Source organism: Myotis brandtii, unplaced genomic scaffold (assembly GCF_000412655.1).
Source record: "Myotis brandtii unplaced genomic scaffold, ASM41265v1 scaffold876, whole genome shotgun sequence".
Taxonomy (NCBI): Eukaryota; Metazoa; Chordata; class Mammalia; order Chiroptera; family Vespertilionidae; genus Myotis; species Myotis brandtii.
Window position 1 is genome coordinate 1,706,876 of NW_005371579.1, and position 19,273 is coordinate 1,726,148.

General features: G+C 49.4%; 1 protein-coding gene across 1 annotated transcript in view; it reads left to right on the forward strand.

The window, feature by feature from the left end:
* Positions 1 to 19,020, forward strand: part of LOC102250214 (synapsin-3) — a gene marked incomplete at its 3' end in the record, with an annotated part of 79,383 nt that extends 60,363 nt beyond the window's left edge. The window contains exon 4 of the mRNA XM_014532297.1: positions 18,929 to 19,020. Within this exon, the coding sequence (XP_014387783.1) occupies positions 18,929 to 19,020 (92 nt within the window). The remainder of the gene's footprint in view (positions 1 to 18,928) is intronic.
* Between the last annotated feature and the right edge of the window lie 253 nt (positions 19,021 to 19,273).

Consider the following 19,273-nt stretch of genomic DNA (forward strand, 5'->3'; position numbering starts at 1 on the left):
CCCTCTCTCTCTCCCTCTCCCTCTCCCGCCCTCCCTTCTCTCTCTCTCTCTCTCTCTCTCTCTCTCTCTCGCTCTCACACACACACACACACACACACACACACACACCATAATTACAAACTGCATTAGGATCTGTGAAAGAGAGACACACTGGTACAGTGGCATGTGGTAGGTAGGCAGCGCTGGGCACCGATTCAGGCACATAGCAGATGCTCCAAGTACCCCAATACACACTCTCCATCCGGTAAATATTTATCAAACTGACCTGAACCAGGGTAAAATAAATAAGCTGCAGGGAAACTTTGTTGGGTCTACGACAAGAACTTCTCAGGAGACAGACCCGCCTCCCCCGCCAGATGCTTTTTTTATGGTAAAAAACACAGATGAAGCACCCGTCTGACACTAGGCTCCGGGTAACATTTAGTGAGCACGGCATGCCAGCCGCTGTCGAAGAGTTTACCTGTATAAATCCTCACCTCAGCCGCCAAGTAACTGCTGACGCACCTGAGGCTCAGAGAGGTTAAGTGTCCTCCCCAAGGCCACACAGCCGGCAGGTGCAGCACTGATGGGAATGCCCCTCACCGTTCTGTAGGACTAGGGCTCATCACGGTGCACTGCCTTGCCCAAGGTCACGCTGCTGGTTATGGTAGAGCCCACCTGCCCCTCATCCTGTCCCCTCCTTGCTAAGTCAGGCTTTACGAGTTCTCAGAGGAAGAACTTGGCAATGGCAAGAGGGCAGCACCAGACAGGAGCGGAGCCCCATTGTGGGGCATCGAGGTTCCATTTGGCGGGGGGGCGGTCTGAGCGCATGTTGAGGGAAGGAAAATGAACTACCAACGATCAGCTATGGGCTTGTCATCACCCTAATATTCCTCACGTGTTGCTGTAAGTACAGTGGGGCCTTGACTTACGAGTTTAATTCGTTCCGAGACCGAGCTCGTTAACTCAAATTACTCTATCAACTCAATGCAAAAAACTGGCGGAGAGACAGCTGGTATCTCAAAAAACTCGTTAGTCGGGACACTCGTAAGTCAAGGCCCCACTGTAGTTCTTAAGCAACTCCTGAGGTGTGAGTCTCGTTAGTATCCGGATGAGGAAGCCGAGGCCGGGAGAGCTAAAATAGGTATTTACGCAGTTGGCGACAGAGTTGTGATTGGGCCTGTGTCTTCCTGGTTCCAAAGCTCATTGTTTTCCCCTCGACTCGCTTGTTGTCCAGCCCGACCCGAAAAAGCGTGTGCCTCCTCCGCCTACAGCAGAGTTTCAGATTGGTTTTCTCGGACTCCGGAGGCAGCCCGCCTGGCTGTTCTGACCTCCCTTTATCTGTGCTGCTGGAACCTTCCCTCCCTGGGCAGCACCCTGGGGCTCCTGCATGAGTGGTGGGTGGGTCTCAGCCTGTTGAAGATGGAACCAAACCAGATGACCTCCCACCCACCCTACCCAGGGGCCTGCGTTCTGCCCAGACAGGGAGGAGACAGGCAGCCACCCTTTGCTGCCAGGGAAAGCAGGGACACCAGGGGCTGCCCCTCCCCTGGCTGGGCCAGCCAAGTGCCGGGACCCTTAGCTTTGCATTCAGCGGAAGAATCGGGATTCGATCATGTGTCTTAGTTTGCTTTCTGTCTCACTCTGGCTCCCCTTGCTCTCCGTCCCAGGCTCCTCGATGCCTCTGGGATGAAGGCCAAGTCTTTAGGCCGCACCGAGGCCCTTCCCACCAGGCCCTGCTTGGCTTTCTCTCCACCTCTCCTTCCCTCTCCTGCTCAGGGTCTCCCGAGGGTCTTTGGAGGAGCCAACACTTAATTTAGATGCTCTCTTGTTCATCGCGGCTGTCCCCTCAGGGTCTGCATCTTGGTTTCCAAAAATGTTGTTGCTGTGAATATCTGTCTGTTCTTCCATCCATCCATCCATCCATCCATCCATCCATCCATCCATCCACTATCTGTTTATACCCTCACCCATCGCTCTCAAACCTAAGTCTCTCCCCACTTCTTTTATTTTGTAGTCTCTAATCAGTTCAGATCTAGGCTTCTTTCCCTAAACACCTTTATGAAATTTAGTATTTCATGATAGTAATAATAATAATACTGACCTTAAACACTAACTATAACACACACACACACACACACGCACACACGCACGCGCGCACACACACACACATAATAATAATAATAATAGTGACCTTAAACACTAGCTATAACACACACACACACACACACACGCACACACACACGTTTGGTACTCTGCCAAGATTTTGCCCTCCCAGTGGCCGTGTGAGTTATCTGTTAGTATTACAGGGGAAGGAACTAAGGTTCTGAGAGGTCTAGCAATACCACCTATAATTGGCAGAGGCAAGATTTGAACTCCTGGCTCCCGAGCCCATAGTCTGTAAAACACTGTATTTTCCTAACTCCCACTGCTGACTCACCCCCATTCCTGGGGTCCATCTCTGCTGTCCCTTCTTCTGTGTGGCTTCTGGTTTCCTCTAACCCTCACCTTGGCTCCCTTTGCATACGTTTGTTGGGAAATGCCATCAAGATTCTGAAAGTAGATCGGCTCATTCTCACTCATTTCTGTTGCTACCCTATAGTATTTCATGAGTGAGGAGGGACATTTTGGAGGCCTCAGAGGAAAGAAGAGCTATTTGGAGACAGTTTGGTGTGATGGACAGAGCTGTGCCTTGGGTCAGAAGAGCGTGGGGTCGAATCCTGGCTCTGCCCCTTATTACCTGTGGGGCCGTGGGCAGGTGACTCAGTGTCCCGAGCTTCAGTTCCTTTATTTGCACAAGAGAGGTAGTAACAGCACTAGCAACACTCATTACAGTGGAAGGATTTGGTCCATTTTAGTTAAATCAGAGAGGACCCTGGATCGAGGCTGACTCAGTTGTGAAAGGAGGAGGTGACCCATGCAGGGAGCATTCCCCACGTGCCAGCCCTCCCCCGGCAGACACCACTGCTGGACACAGGCCTGCCTTCCAGCCCAGCTCAGGGCCAACGCATCGTTCTGCACACGGCGACCAGTGCTGGCAGCACGATGAGCCCCACTGGCCGACTCCAGAGGAGCCCTCAGTTCTCGCACTCTGTGCGTTTGATATGAGCCTGCTTAAAAGGGACAGTGAATTAGGGATACCGTGCCTGGATCCTGGACAGATGAGCTCATTTGGGAAATACATGATGGGAATGAGACCCACCGACAGCAGAACTCTGAGTTCTCTCTGGCCATCTCTCACCTGGAGCTGTCCGCTGAGCAGCTGTGTTCCAGTCGCACCTTTTAGAGGCCTGGTGTAGTGAGCATGCTTGGAAGGAGGAAGGAAGGGAGGGAGGGAAGGAGGTAGATAGGTAGTCTAACTCATTCCTTCTCTGTATCAATAATGTCCAGCTGTGAATGGGAGTGGTTTGCCGTCTCTAGGAATTGGCTAACGCCCTGAGAGGCAGTCTCCCAGGGGCCCTCCCAATGCCAAAGCATTAGAAGTTAGAAAATGAGACATGATGATGCGTCTGTCCAGCTCCCAAGCTTCATCACACGGCTGCTCGTTTATAGTCTCACAAAACGGGCCTCTTGTTTTCAACTCGGCATTATAGAAAACCCGGTGTTTACACGCATTTAGACGTAAAAATGACCACTCTGTCTGATGCGTAGCTAGAAGACCCTGAGTCATTTCAACCTTCAGCAAGTGTCCAAGCCACGCCCCCTTTGACAGCCTTGCAGAAGCGGCTCCACTGTGACCTTCAGCAGGGGCTTCCCTCCTTGAGGGCTGCCACGGCGGGAGGGAGCCTCACTGAGCAGACAAGAGTGGGGTCCCTGGCGCCGGTGCTTGTGTTAGCCTGTGGTCTGTTCCCTCCCAGTCGTGTGACCTTGGGAAATTCATTTAATCTCATCACACCGTAGTACCCCCAGCTATAAAGTGGGCGTAATGATAATAGGGCCTGTCTTACGGGGTTTCTGTCAGCATTAATGGAGTTAATACACGCAACGTCCTTACAACAGTGCCTGGCACGTAGTAAGTGCCTCAAACACACACACACACACAAAAACTATTGTAAATTGTAATTCTAGCATAAATATAACTTCTGCTATTCAGTTATAAATATGCTACACTGTAATGACCAGACTGCCCCGGAAGTGCCGATGGTATTCGTCTGGCGACCACAGCGAGTCCTGTTCCCACTAGTCACACTCTGAACAGTATCACTACTGGTGTTTCTACTTCTCCAAAGTCGGCAGCCACGGCTTGTTACTGTTACTCCTGCCAGGATAGCTCTTGCCCCCACCGCCCTGGGCATTGCTGCCACCAAGTGCAGACAGTGCCAGGGGTCCTTAGAGGCGAAGCAGGTGTGAAGGTGCAGAAAAGGACGTTGCTGTCACCGCGGGGCCACGGCCGGCACGCTCGTCCTTTCTCTCGCATCCTTTGCACTCACTCCCCTGCACCGGTTCCGGGGAAGTTACTTATGAAGTTGCCAGACATGGGGGGCCCTTCTCCATGAGGTTGTGCCTGTGAGTCGACATGTATGGGCTGTTTCCTCCGGGCCTGCGAGGTCAGAAGTGACCCGTCACGGCTCCTGTGGCGCTGGGCGTGCCACTGCCACTGTGAGTCGAGAACGTCACTGGCTCAGCAGCTCCAAGGCCTGCCCGCCCCCCAGCACGTGGCCAGGGAAACCAGCTCGCTTTGGGTTCTTGACCTGTGAATGCATGCCCACAGGATGGGGGTTCCCCATTCGGGGATTAGGTGCGGGCTGGCTCTGAGCCGTCTGGGTCACGCTGTCTCAGCACTCCGGTGGCCCATTGGGAAGAAAATGAACATGTAAGAAGAGGAATGTGGCCTTTAGAAGCCCGAGTCCCTGTTGGGAGAAGGGAACCAGGAAGGAGCCTATTTGTAATGGGGAAAGTTGTCGTTGGGCTCTGCCTGCGCCCCAGCCCAGCCTTCATCTGGACATCGTTCACCGTGGGCTTTGGAACGGGGATCAGTTCATCCCAAACGCTTGCAGCCCAAACCTACGGGGACTCGCAAATCAACCTCGGGACCAGAGAGCAGCGATGTCTCACCCCAGAGCTCCCAGCGCCTGCTCCAAAGTAAACACACGAGCTGTGCAGGGGTCTTCTTTCGTCTTCGCTTCAGAAACGCCATCGTGCGGGCCGGGGAGCAGGGGTCTTCTTTCGTCTTCGCTTCAGAAACGCCATGTGTGCATTATTCTAAACAGGCGCCAGCGCGAGGCCCTTCTCGCTAGATTGCAAACAGATGGGACCGCGGGCTGTTCGGTAGCGCTCGGGAGGGCGCGAGCATGGGAAGTGCTGGGCCAGCCTGTGTCTGGGCAGCGTTTCTGTGCTTCCCGGAGCACAGGTCTGGCCAGGGCTCTCATTCTCCAGGTATGTCCGCGGGGAAGGAAATGTCTCCTTTCACCACATCTGCCCGTGTTTGCATTCGCTTAGCCCTTTGGCAGCTCGGGAGAGGGGAGGGCTGTGCCAGCCTCAGAGGCCCCCTGCTTCTGGAGCTGGAAGCATCAGGCTAATGTCCCCATTATAAATGGGATCAGGGTCCTCCATGGCTCAGGGCTCTCCACAGGCTCCTCATCCCACCCCGAGGAACAGCCAGAGCCCTTCCCACCACTCTAGGCCCTTCGTGGGTCGACTTCTCCGGCCTTCTTCCTGCCCCTGCCTTTCTTGGCTACTCGGATCCAGCCACACTGGCCTTTCTCGCTGTGCCTTCAAATCAAGCGACAGAAAACAAGTGTGGGTGAGAATGTAGCGAAACTGAAACCCGTAGGCCTTGCTGGTAGGAATGTAAAATGTTTCGGCCATTGTGGAAAACTGCATGGCGGATCTTCAAAACGTGACAGAATTACCACGTGACCCCGCGATTCCAGTTTTGAATATATATATGCTCAAAAGAGTGGAAAGCGGGGACTCGAACAGATGTCTGTACATCTGTGTGCATAGCAGCATTACTCACAGTAGCCAAAGGGTAGATGTAACCCGAGTGTTCATCCACAGACAAATGGGTAAACAAACTGTGGCATATCCAGGCAATGGAATATTATTCAGCCTTGAACAGGAGTGCAATTCTGACGTAAGGTACAATGTGGATGGACCTTAAAATATTATGCTATGTGAAATAAGCCAAACATTAAAGGACAGATATTGTATGATTCTGCTTTTATGAGGTGCCTAGAATAGTCAAATTTAGAGACAGGAAGTAGGATGGTTTTTATACAGGCTGGGGAGTAGAAATGGGGAGTTAGTGTTTAATGGTTACAAAGTTTTTTTTTTCTCCCTTTTTTTAATCCTCGCCCAAGGATACATCCTCATCAACTTTTTTCTAGAGAGGGAAGTAGGGAGAAAGGGAGAGAAACATTGATCAGCTGCCTCCTACACATGCCCTGAACGGGAATCGAACCCACAGCCTTTTGGTGTATGGGACGATGCCCTAACCAACTGAGCAACCCTGCCAGAGCTGGGTACAAAGATTTTGTGGGAGATGATGAAATAGTTCCGGAGATGGATGGTGGTGATGGTCGCACAGCAGTGGGAATGTACTTACTGCACTGAGTTGAACACATAAACTGGTTAAAATGGCAAATTTTACGTAGCGTGTATTTTACCACAATGAAAACAAACTTTGTAAAACTCTAGAGAGAACACCCTGCCCGGGCTGGGACCCTCTTCCCGGAGATGTCCACATGGCTCACGCCCTGACTGGTCAGGTTCTTTGCACAAATGTCGCCTCCTCAGAGACACTTGGCCACCCTCTCTGCAGTGGCACCCCATGCAGGCTTCTCAGCCACACACTCTCACTTCTGCGTCAGTTTTCTTCTCAGCGTTCAGCATCTGGGTGTTAAACCTGCTGGTCCCCCCTAAGTGTCCAGGGCTGAGCAGGGCTGCAGTCGAACGGCAGGCCTCCCTGTCTGGAGTTCAACCCCCGCCCTGTTCCCAGAGGTCCCAGCAGGAGCCGGTGGCAGGCCCCCATCGGGGAGTGCAGGGCTGTCCCCTGACTGTGCAGATTGCATCAAATGGAGGGGAGGTGGGGCACGGGGGACAGCTGGGAGGTAGTTCTGGGAGAAGGTCCACGCTGCGGGTTGCAGCAGGTCGGAAAAGGGAGACAGCTGGGAGGTAGTTCTGGGAGGAGAAGGTCCACGCTGCGGGTTGCAGCAGGTCGGAAAGGGAAGGGGGGATGCCTTTTTTCACCCTGACAGTCCTGAAAATGGTTTTGGACATTTTTAAATGAAAAAATAAAATAAGCGTGTGTTAGGTCGGGATAGAGCACTTTAATTTCTCAGAGCTTTGATGGGTAAGATGTTCCTGTCATTGCGTTATAACATTCAATTTTCAATTTGGACAAAATATCTGCAGAAATTAAATTATATCAGGCCCGTGTGAGCTCCCTTGATATCTCCCCTCCCCATACCTGGCAGGGCCATGCATGTTACATCTCCTGCCTCTTCTCACCCCAAACAGCTCCCCCTCCTGGACCGACAGCCACTGTCACCTTCACCTTCAGCTGCTGAAAGGCAGACGTGGCTTCCACATCCCCGTCTCCAGGCTCCTGAACCCCCGGTCCACCTGGAGAAATGGGAGACTTTCCCACTTGCCTGCTCCATCCTATAAGCACAGTTTTCTGGACATTTCACAGAATATTGGTTAAACACGCGGAGCCCAGCTCGGCATTGAGGAATAGATGTCAAGGGGGCAGTAACCATCACTCTTCTCTGTGTGGCTAAGCTGTGGTCTTAAAATCTCTGAACGTTGATTTGCCTGATCTGTGGCAGGGAGCAAAAATTGTTGCAGGGAGCAAAATTGGTTCCTAGGTCTCGCAACCTCATAAAAAGCTCTGGAGGTGATGAGAGATGAGGCTGTGGTGGCCCCACCATTCTGTCCTCCTTAAAGGCTCTTCCTCCTTCCCACTCTTCTTCCTCCCTCCCTCTTCCTCCCCCCTTTTCCTCTTCCTCCCTCCTTCCCCCCCACTTGCTCCTCCCCTTCCTCCTGTCCCTTCTCCCCTCCTCCTCAGGACATTATGAAATGCCCTCCCGCCCTTGAAGTTTCCCCTGGCTGAGGGAAAAGGACAATGGAGGTTTTCCTTTGAGTCTCAGATGCTGTGGTTTCTTGTGGATACAGCTGTCTTGGGAACCTGAGCAGGAAGGGGGTGATCATTAGGACAAAATTAGGGCATACCTGGGTCCTCCTGCTGCTGGTCACCAGAATTGCCCCTTGACCCCTAACAAAGATACATGCATGCTTTGGAGAACAAAATTTGGCTATTAAGAGAGTCCTTAAAAATCAGCCTTTATTGGTGATTTTTCTCAAATTTGACTCCCTGACTTCTTACATTGCCAACCATGATGGTGATGATGACGAATGTTCATTGCCTTCATTGATGAGGATGAAGATGATGATGGTGGTGATGAGGATGGTGGTGATGCTAGTGTCTTACCACCTCATACAGAACAAAATCCTTACCATGATCCCACCCACCATCCCCTCGCGTCTCCTTCCCTTCACCCCCTCACTAGCCCTCTTCCAGCCTCATGGCCTTGTTGCTGTTTCTTGCAGTCTGTGGACCCAGCGCCTTTCATCCTTCTGCCTAGAAAGCCCTCCCCTCTAATCTGTGTGGTTTTCTCCCTCACAGATCAAGTGCCTTCCCTTCACCCCCTTATGTGACATAACCCTCACTCTGTCCCCTATGCATCTATTTCTCCTCTCCTGACATTATTTACTGTTAGTGGTCCATCTCCCCCAATAGATACAAGTTTCATGAGAACAGGGATTTTTGTCTGTTATTTTCACTGATGTGTCATTAGGCCCTACCCTGGGCATAGTAGCTACTTAATAATCATCTGTTAAGTGAATGAAGTAATGGATGGGTTCAGAGTCACACAGACCTGAATTCATGCTCTAGCCGTCTTGCTCAGTAGCTTTGTGATCTTGGCCAAGTCATTTGCTCTCTCCGCTCCTCACTTTTGCCGTCAGCCAGTGAGGATGCTAAAACTTACCTTCACATCAGCAGGTTATTGTACTGCTCAAATGAAATAACGTAACCGTGAGAGCTAAGATGGGTTTCACACTTACTTTCACTTTGCCCCTCGCCAAGGGCTTTTAAATGGACTAATTCATTTCACGCTCACAACTGCCCTCGGAAGGCACCATTCTTAGCCGCAGTTTACAAGTGGGGATGGGACATAGGCAGGCCAGCTAACTTGCCCACGTGAGTTGTACAGCAAGTAAGGGGTAGAGCTCAGATTCAAACTCATGTGGTCCGACTCTAAAAACCCCACATGCCCTGGCTGGTGTGGCTCAGTTGGTTGGAGCATCGTTCCGAACACCAAAAGGGGGCATGTTTCATTTCCAGTCAGGGCACATGCCCTGTATACCCTGTTTCAGGTTGGATCCCAGGTCAGGGTGTATGGGACCGATCAATGTTTCTTTCTCTTTCCCCCTTCCCCCCCTCTCCCCCCTTCCTATCGCTGAAATCAATTAAAAACAAACAAAAAACAACACTGTTATTCCAAACACTTTGTAAACTGTGAATCACTGCTGTTGATATATTTTTTTAAATAATATGGTGTTCGCCTTATTTTGGATATTCCATTACTGGAACATTTAGGAATGTGGGCTTTATTAGTTTATTTTTCCTGTGTTTTTATATTTATTTTGACATGCTTTGATGTCTTTATCTCTCCCTGCCCTGCCTGCTGCATGCATGGGTGTGCACACACTCACAACCCCCCCCCCACACACACACACAGAAATATTATGATTTTTGATGAGCAGAAGGTGCCTTTGCATCTGCCCATGGTCCCCTGTGCTCTGCATGGTGGGTGGGCGGTTCCTTCGGGCAGCACACCCTGATCCAATGGCCTGGCCTTCACTGAGATGCCAGGCGTGACTCCTGAGCAAATCTCCTCTCCTGGAACGGGCCACTGAGGGAGTCTGCAGACTCTCAAAGCCTCTTTTGTCCGGGAGGTGAGTCTGAACCGGTGGAAGAGACCTCCGCCCCGAGATGCCAGCCAAGGGAGTCACTGAGCCCACGGGGCCCTCGGAGCCAAAAACACAGCCTGTGCCGGGCAATCTGCAGGAAGCAGTTCTTGCTGACGGCAGGCCCGGGCCGCCTGCCAGGGCTTTGCCAGCAGCAGGGCAGTTGGAAGAGGCACAGGGTGAAGGCGGGGCAGGGGCCGCGGGCTTTGCTGACAGATGCTGCAGATGGCATGGAGAAGACATGGGAAGGCATAAGCATGAGGGCGGCCCTGAGCTGACCCATCTCTGCGCATTGGAACACGCGTCACCTCAATTAAGCTACCTGCTGCAGTGCGAAGGGTGTCCGCCTGGGTTTGGGTCCGAGCTGACGTAATTACCAGGAGGTAATTTGGGGCAAAGTCACTCTGCCTCCCTGGACCTCACCAGGACTCACCGGGCCTCACCTGTGGCATCTGCACAGTAGGTGTCGTCCATTCAGTGATGTTACTGAGCACCGTGCTGTGCGCCAGGCACTGGCTGAGGTGCTGGGACAGAGCTGTGAATGGAACAGACACAACCCTTGCCCCCTGGCACTTCATATCTAGCGAGAGATGGCCAATTAAGTATTTAATTGTGAGTGATATAAATGTGTATGTCATGGGGATGAGGACTATGGGGGAAGGTTACACAAGGCAATGGGGCATTGGGTACAGTAGGTGCTTTGCAGGGAGGCGCCTCTGGGGGCGCCATGGAGCAGAGGTCTGAGTGGCAGGAGGGAGCCCGGAAGGGCTCAGAGGCTGGGGGACTGGAGGCTGGAGCTTTTCCGTGTGTCTCACAATGGAAAGGAGGCCAGAGGAGTCAGGATTGGGGTGCACGGGGATGGTGGGAGGCGATGTCAGGAAGTCATCAGAGTCTAAGTCATGTGGTACCTTATAGACCGCGTAGGGCTCAGGTTTTCTGTATTTAGTACTTTTTTATTGTTATTACTAGAGGCCCAGCATGCAAAATCGCGCACGGTAGCCCGCCATGCCTGCAGCCCTGCCCACCCGTCCGCTGCCGCTGCTCCGCGTTCAGCACCCCGCTCATCCGCCCTCATGGTGACCAGTCGTTTGGTCGTCACAGTCGTCACAGACACTGGCTTTTTATATATATAGACTGCTGTTGTTTATCTTTCTGTGGGATTCTGTGAAAGAACTTAATACTGAAGGAAATCACACACCATGCAGAATGCAGATTTTTAAAAGGAATTCATCGACGGCACAGTTTCCAGGAGCAAACATAATCTGTTAGGGATAAGGGTGGAGTTTGATGATAATTTGCTGGAGGACTCGGGAATGCCCTCATTCTATCTTGACAGTCACCCTACCCCTGTCCCAGGTTCCTAAGGCAGCTGAAAACACAGGAGGAGCTGCAAGTAAGAATCGAAATGCCATTAAGGTTAGCTGGTCTCGGCCCACCCCCCAACCCACCCACCAGCAGGGTCTCCGCTAAAGCTGCCCTGAGTCCCTCCGTTTAGGCTCCAGACCAAAGCAAGGCCACCTCGGACCCTCCTGGAGGCCAAAATCTCATTTGCGATGTTACTTGCTGAATATCTGGCTCCTATTACTAAAGATTCCCAGATATGATTATGGAAAGAGAGAGCAGGACACCGGGGCCTTCTGAGGATCGGGGTTTAGCTGCCAACTCCCAGGAGGGAGTGGCAGAGACAAGGATGGATGCTGGGGTTAGCTTCTCTGAGGAGCCCCAAGGCAGGAGGAAGGAAGTTGGCAGGTTGAAAGCTCAGAGCAGCAGACACTCGGTTGCTGAGCAGCAGAACTGGGGGTCAGAATCACATGCACTTGCCTGGCTTTTCATCCCACCGTGACCCTGCCCGCTGGTGAATGTGGCACCGACATGTCCTGACCATGGGGTTATCAGTTTCTCTGAGTAGGGCAGAGGGTCAGAAGTCGTCCTAGCATTAGAAACGGGGGCTACTACAGGCTGCCCACCTTCTCCTAACAGCAACTCGGTGTCTGTCTGTCTCTGTCTGTCTCTCTTTCTCCTCCTGCAAAATATACGGAGTGCTCGAGGCCATGGAAAGGGGCACACTCTAAAGGTTAAGGGTACAGATAGGTCTCCACTAACTGACAGGAATGTCCAGTATCTTATCAGCCCCGCTGGGATTCCAGAGCAGTCTGTCTGCCAGCATCTTGCCTTTCTCGGGAACTCTGGACAGCTTCTCTTTGTGTGGAAATCCTCCTCCAGTCAGCGTCACGGTCAAGGCCCATGAGAGCTGCCACCTCCACATTCCCACACATTTTTGGTTTCTTCTGTGCATTCCAGTCCGTCATCCAATTTCAAGTCCCCATTTCCGATTCTTCCTCGTTGATCTGTTGGCCTAACAGCATCCTTCAATTTATTAGAATAATGATGATTGCAGGCACCATTTTCTGTTCTGTCATCAACATTATCATCATCATCATCATCATCATCATCATCATCTCAAATGTACTAATAAGCGTGAATATCCCATGTTTTCAGTAATGTTATCTGCTTGGCATCCCATGCATGCCAGGTGCCAGTTCCAGTGAGAATGCGGTGAAAGATACTGCAGGGAAGTGAATGCGTTCTGTCCTGTCTCGTGTGTGTGCATGTGCATTCTGGTGGAACTGGACGTGTTTAATTATAAACAGGTGCTTATTTCTCCTGGTCTAGGGTCTGTAGAAGAGATTTTCTTAGTGGATATGATTCCAACCCTATCGAGCACTGATAACAGGTCCTGGAACTTAGAAAATGCTGCAGAAATATTTGTGGTTAAATAGCTAATCACTTCCCTCCTCCCAGAGAAGTCTACGCCCGAATCCCTGGCATCTGTGAACATGAGACTCAAAAGGGATTTACAGATGTGATTATGATTATGGCCAATTTTCTTTAAATTTTTCTTTATGCCCCTTCCTCTTCTTCTTCTGGGACTTCAGTTACACACATATTAGACTGTTTGATGTCCCATAGCTCACTGAGGTATGTGTTTGTGTGTTTCATTTTCTATAGTTTGTATTGTTTTCTCTTACTGTTAATTCCATACAACGCATTTTCCATTTAAGATACTATATTTTTATCTCTAGAAGTTTTATTTTTCCATTTAAAATATTTTTCCATTTTTCTCCTCATTATGGTAATGTTTTTTCTCCTACATTCTTGAGAATGTGGAGCATATTTATAATAGTTGTTTTAGTGAACTTTCTAATTTTTAACTTTTTTTGCTTCTCCCATGTGTCTTATTTCTGGTTCTGTTCTTATTGATTGATTTCTCTTTCTTATGGGTGACATTTTCCTGCTTCATTGCATGGCTGATCATTTACGATTGAATACCATACATTTTACATTGTGAATTTTACATGGTAGCTGCTGGATTTTGCTGCATTCCTTTAAATCGTGCTGTACTTTGTTCTGAGATGCAGTTAAGTGTCTTGGAATAAAATCGACACCTGCAGGGAATGCTTTTAAACTTTTCTTCAGACATGTCTTCATGGAGTGATTTACCATCCCAGTGTGCCTGGGTCGAAGAGGTCCCCAGGACATGAGACTCAACTTCAGAAACGAGGGCCGAGTTCCTGAGAAGAAGGACTTTCTGATTTAAAACTAGGAAAGCTCCTAGCAAACTAGAACAAATTAAACATCCTAGATGTAGAGCGTGCTGTAGTCCAGGGCCAACTGAGTCCCACTACTACATGTTGAGGACACGACTCCCATTACAAGGTCTCACACCGGAACTGGGAGAGCATGAACTGTGTCCGGCCTGTGAAGTTCGGGAGAGTGTTGAGTCTGCTGGGTTCTGGTGGTTCCTTCCTTTCATGCGTGCTCAGATCAGCACTCAGGACTTGCAGACCTCCCTAGAGGTCTTTTTTCTGTGCATGCCCATCTCCTCCTATGTCCTGTCCTGCAAATTCTAGCCGCCTTGGCCTCCCTGACCTCTAGTTTCAGACTCCTCAGCTCAGTGAGACCATCAAGCCTGTTGGTGGTATTCTCCCACGCTGCTCTACTGCCTGAAAGCTGCCTCCAGGCAGTTAGCCGAGTAATCAGAGGGATCATTCCATCTGTTTCTCTTTGCAGAGATCATAATCCTTCCATGCCTGCTGTCCACTGGCTGAAAACTGTTTTTTAATATATTTTGTCTGGTTTTCTAATTAAGATGAGAGTGTAAATATAGTCCCTGTTAATTATTTGTAGCCATAAGCAGTCCTTACTCTTTATATTTTACTAGAGGCCCGGTGCACAACATTCATGCACGGGGGGTGGGGGATGAAGGGGGGTCCTCAGCCCGGCCTGCGCCCTCTCGCAGTCTGGGAGCCCTCAGGAGATGTCTGAGTGATGGCTTAAGCCTGCTCCCCAGGCCTAAGCCAGCAATTGGACATCCTTAGCGCTGCCACTGTGAGCCCAGCTTCTGGCTGAGTGGTGCTCCCCCTGTGGGAGTGCACTGACCACCAGGGGGCAGCTCCTGTGTTGAGCATCTGCCCCCTGGTGGTCAGTGTGCATCATAGTGACTGGTTGTTCTGCCATTCGATCGATTTGCATATTAGCCTTCTATTATATAGTATACCTCAATATATAGATATTATTTAATATGCATATTATATTTGAAGGGGTTGCTCTTTTCTGGTTATACAGTTTTTTTGTACATTCAGTTTACTCTTACAAAGACAATGAAATATTTGAAAATAATAATAGCAACTGCCTTCTGTGTCTCAACCCTGTGCTAGGTGTTTCATATCCATTATATCGAATCTTTGCAAAAAATTTTAGAGATCGATATTGCTGATATTATTGTCTTCATTTTAAAGATGTCAAACTGAGATTTAAAGCAGTGAATAAATTGCCCAAACTCAGTAGCTAATACATTGACCAGCTTACAGTTGAATGCAGTCTTTCTGAATATTCCTGTATCCACACCACAATGTTTAATGTGTAGTATTCACACATAAGAACACAATTAAGGCCAAAATGTTTTTAAGCTCAAAGGTTAAATTAAGCAGAAAATTTAAGTGACTCTGTAGATAATGTTTTACAGTATAAGTGAATGGGTGGTGTTTTAGTGTGTGTGTGTGTGTGTGTGTGTGTGTGTGTGAGAGAGAGAGAGAGAGAGAGAGAGAGAGAGAGCGTGTGTGTGTGTGTGTGTGTATGCATATATGTATGTGTTAGGTGCAGTGAATGAAGGAGCCTTACCCAGTCACATTGACCTTCTTTGAACCCTGACACCTTTGCATGTAATACTGAAATTGCATTTAATTTTCAAAATTATCGTACTTTTACTCCCCGGACTGTCGTAACAAATTACCACAAACTTGGTGGCTTAAAACAACCTAAGTGCATGCTCTCACGGTTCTGGAGGCGAGAGCTCTGAAATCAAGGTGCAGCAGGCGGGCACTCCCTGTGGGGGCTCCAGTGCAGGGTCCTTCTTGCCTCTTCCAGCTGCTAGTGCCTCCTGGAGTTCCTTGGCTTGTGACAATGTAGCTCCAGTTTCTGCTCCATCTCCACCTACCAAGGCCTTCTTTCCCGTGTCTCTCTCTCCTCTTCTTTTGTAAGGACTTATCATTGGATTTAAGGCCCACCTTCATCCAGGATGATCTCCTCTTTTTTAAAAAAAATATTTTTATTGATTTCAGAGAGATAGAAACATCAGTGATGAGAGAGAATCAATGATCGGCTGCCTCCAGCACACCCCCTACTGGGGATGGAGTCCGCAACCTGGGCATGTGCCCCAACCAGGAATTGCACTGTGATCTCCTGGTTCATGGATCGATGCTCAACCACTGAGTCACGCTGGCTGGGCCAGGAGGATCTCCTCTTGAGATCCTTAATTTCCTCTGCAAAGACGGTTTCCATTTGCAGGTAGCACTGGTTAGGGTTTGCACATATTTGGGGGGTGGGGAGCATACAGTTCAACCCACTACAGACTCTAGGGGAGCTATGAAGCGCTTCACAGTGGCTGCTCTTTAAGTTCCTCTCAGGAGGGCTACCCTGCAGCCCAGGCATTGACCTGTAAATACCCAAACTCCGTGATTGGGAAATAACTCCAGACACCCAGTCTGAGCAAGATGAATGTCTAACGTGTATGCCAAGCCTAAGTGTGTTTTCTGTCCAAGTATCTTTCTTTGCACTTGGGTCTTTGCCACCTTGAGTCAGAAAATGCTATCATCCAAGATTCTGATTCACTCCCTTCCTTTATCTACTCGGTGCCCAGCTATCCTATGTTGCAACTTTCTGCTAACCTCTGCTAACCTTTTTTTCCTCCAGAAACTCAAGCATCCACTGTTCTTGCTAATGCTTCTTTGTAATCTTGCCAGTGAAGTCTCTTAAACACGATGGGACTGTGTTTTTAAGGCATTAGACTTAATAACCAGGTCGTTACCACTGTTTACTAACCTGGGCTCATTAACAGGGCTCTGTGCTTTTCACCTTACCGCAGCATAATGAGGTTATTAATTAGGGCAAGAGACATAAGCAACTCTAGGTTTGCTCTAAGGCCGTGGTTCTCAACCTTCTGGCCCTTTATATACAGTTCCTCATGTTGTGACCCAATCATAAAATTATTTTCGTTGCTACTTCATAACTGTAATGTTGCTACTGTTATGGATCAAAATGTAAATATCTGATATGCAGGATGGTCTTAGGCGACCCCTGTGAAAGGGTCGTTCGACCGCCCAAGGGGTCGCGACCCACAGGTTGAGAACCGCTGCTCTAAGGCCATCTGGGGAGATGGCTCGGGCTTTGGTCATAATTTCTGTTAAAATGTTTCCAAGGGGATACATTTCAGTCACCAGGAAATGATATTTCCCTTCAATGTCAACTCTTTTTCTCTTTAAATGGGCTGCTTTTAGGTCTGTAAAATTCCCCACTGTAATTCACCTGATGCCTCATTGAACTCAACAGCAGAGGCCGTGGGGGGGCAGCGATTGAAAGCATGGGCTGGAGCCAGACAGCCTGGGTCTAAATCCTGGCTCTGCTTCTTCCTGTGTGACATTGGGCACATTAATTTCATTTCTGGCTCTTTTTTTTTTTTAAATCTGGGCAAGGGTGAGGATTAAATGAATGTAAAATGCTTAGGTCAGTATCTGGCACACAGTGAGTGCCTTATACATGTGAGCAGTTATTTTTAAAAATTTATTAAATCCAAAGAAACCGCTTTTGCTATCTGCTGTGTAAAAGGCATGGTTTAGTGCTCTGGTCTTTCTAGGATGGGGTTACAGGTTGCACTCTGTCTCCCTGAGATTCATATGTTGAAGTTCTAACACCTCAAACTTCAAAATGTGACCTTATATGGAGATAGGAATTTTTCAGAAGTAACCAAGTTAAAATGAGGTCATGCAACAGGTTCCAATCCAGTATGATGGCTGTCCATAGATAAAGGGGAACTTGGATACACAGACACGTGTAGAAGGAAGACGAGGTGATGAAACATGGGAAGAAGGTGGCCATCTGCAAGCCAGGGAGAGAGGCCTGAAACAGATCCTCACAGCCCCTGGAAGGAACCAACGCTACTGACACCTTGATTTTGGACATCTAGCCTCCAGAACTGAGAAAAGAAATTTCTGCTTTTAAGCCACCTTAAAAGTAATAGTCCTTTGTTATGACAACTTTAGGAAATTAATCCAGAGGGTCATGACACACATCGCTGTCTGCTAGGAGGGATGTACTATTCCATAGTGCTCTGGTTGCAAGCAACAGAAATTAACTAAATCTCGCTTAAGCAAATAATAAAACAAAGATGAACTTATAATGATACCGAGGCATCTCATAAAATCCAAGGGCAGGATTGCAGCTGGCACATAATGTCGACAGTACTCCCCATCTCACCCTGGCTGGGTGGCTCTGTTGGTTGGAGCATCATCCAGTGCACCAAAAGGTTGTGGGTTAGATTCCCCGTCAGGGTGCATGCTAAGTTGCAGGTTTGATCCCCAGTCAGGGCATTAATGGGAGGTAACTGATCGATGTTCCTCTCCCTCCCCTTCCCTCACCTTCCCTCCCCTCCTCTCTCCCCCTTCACTCTGGTTTTTTGTGCTTCCCTAATCCAGATGGCAGAAAACATGGTCCCCATTTGCACTTGGGTTTGCGTATTAAAGATACAGCCCCCTAGAAAGGAACTGCATGGATCGTTCAGCAGATTCTAATTCTAAGGGAAGGGCATCATATTCCCGCCCTGGGTCAGGCGCCAGCGCCACCAGCTGGGACCAGGGGAACAGTATTTCAGTGCACAGACATGGTGCTCCTACTGTAACCACGTGGATGGAGTGAGGGGAGGGACCACGACCTAAAAAGGGAACCGATGGCAGGTAACCTGAGGAGGGCTCCTTTAACAGTGATGTGTGCTCACCTACCTGCAGCGCTCACCACAGCCTTGCAGGAAGCTGCAGAAGGCTAGGGGAGAGGTCATGCTGACAGCACTTGGCCTCGTCTAGTCCTGGAGCTAGAGTTGCTTTTTTCACCTTCAGGCAGGTAGAAATTAGTCATGGTTGAAAGCATGGGTCTTTAAAACATATATATATATTTTATTGATTTCAGAGAGGGAGGGAGAGGGAGAGAGAGATAGAAACATCAATGATGAGTGAGAATCATTGACCGGCTGCCTCTTGCATGCCCCCTACTGGGGATCAAGCTCGCAACCGGGGCATGTGCCCTTATGGAGACTGGAACCATGACCTCCTGGTTCATAGGTCGATGCTCAACCACTGAGCCACACTGGCCGGGCGAGAAAGCGTGGTTCTTTGAATCAGAGACGCGTGGTTCCAATCCAACTTTGCCTTTTATTAATTATGTAACCTTGGCCATGTCCCCAAGCCTCTTGGCACCTCAGCTTCCTCATCTTTCAACAAGGGAAGTAAATAATACTGCCAACTTCCTAAGTTTCAAGTGAGCTATAAATGGGTCCATGGCAACATGTAAGTGCCCAATAAATGTTAGCCGTTCTTAGCATTATTCACATCTGCTGAATCCTTCTTTGTTTTGCTTTCTCCTTCAGGCCGAATTCTCAGAGTTGAACCTAGCTGCCTATGTTACTGGGGGCTGCATGGTGGACATGCAGGTCGTGAGAAATGGTACCAAGGTGGTGAGGTAAGGAGGACTGAGACTCAGGGCCCCTTCACCTGTGGGGGATTCCTCACGGAGCCAACCCCTCCATCCAGTGGCCAGGCCTTACTTCTGAGCTGCTGTGCTTTCACATGTAGAATGTCTGCTCTCCGAGTGTCAGGTGTTGTTGCCATAGAAATGACGAGTGGCACAAACAATATGGGGCATTAACTGGGTGCCCTGGCATGAGCCATGGGCTTGGGGAGAAAGGCTGCGTTCTAGCCCTGGCTTTGTGGCT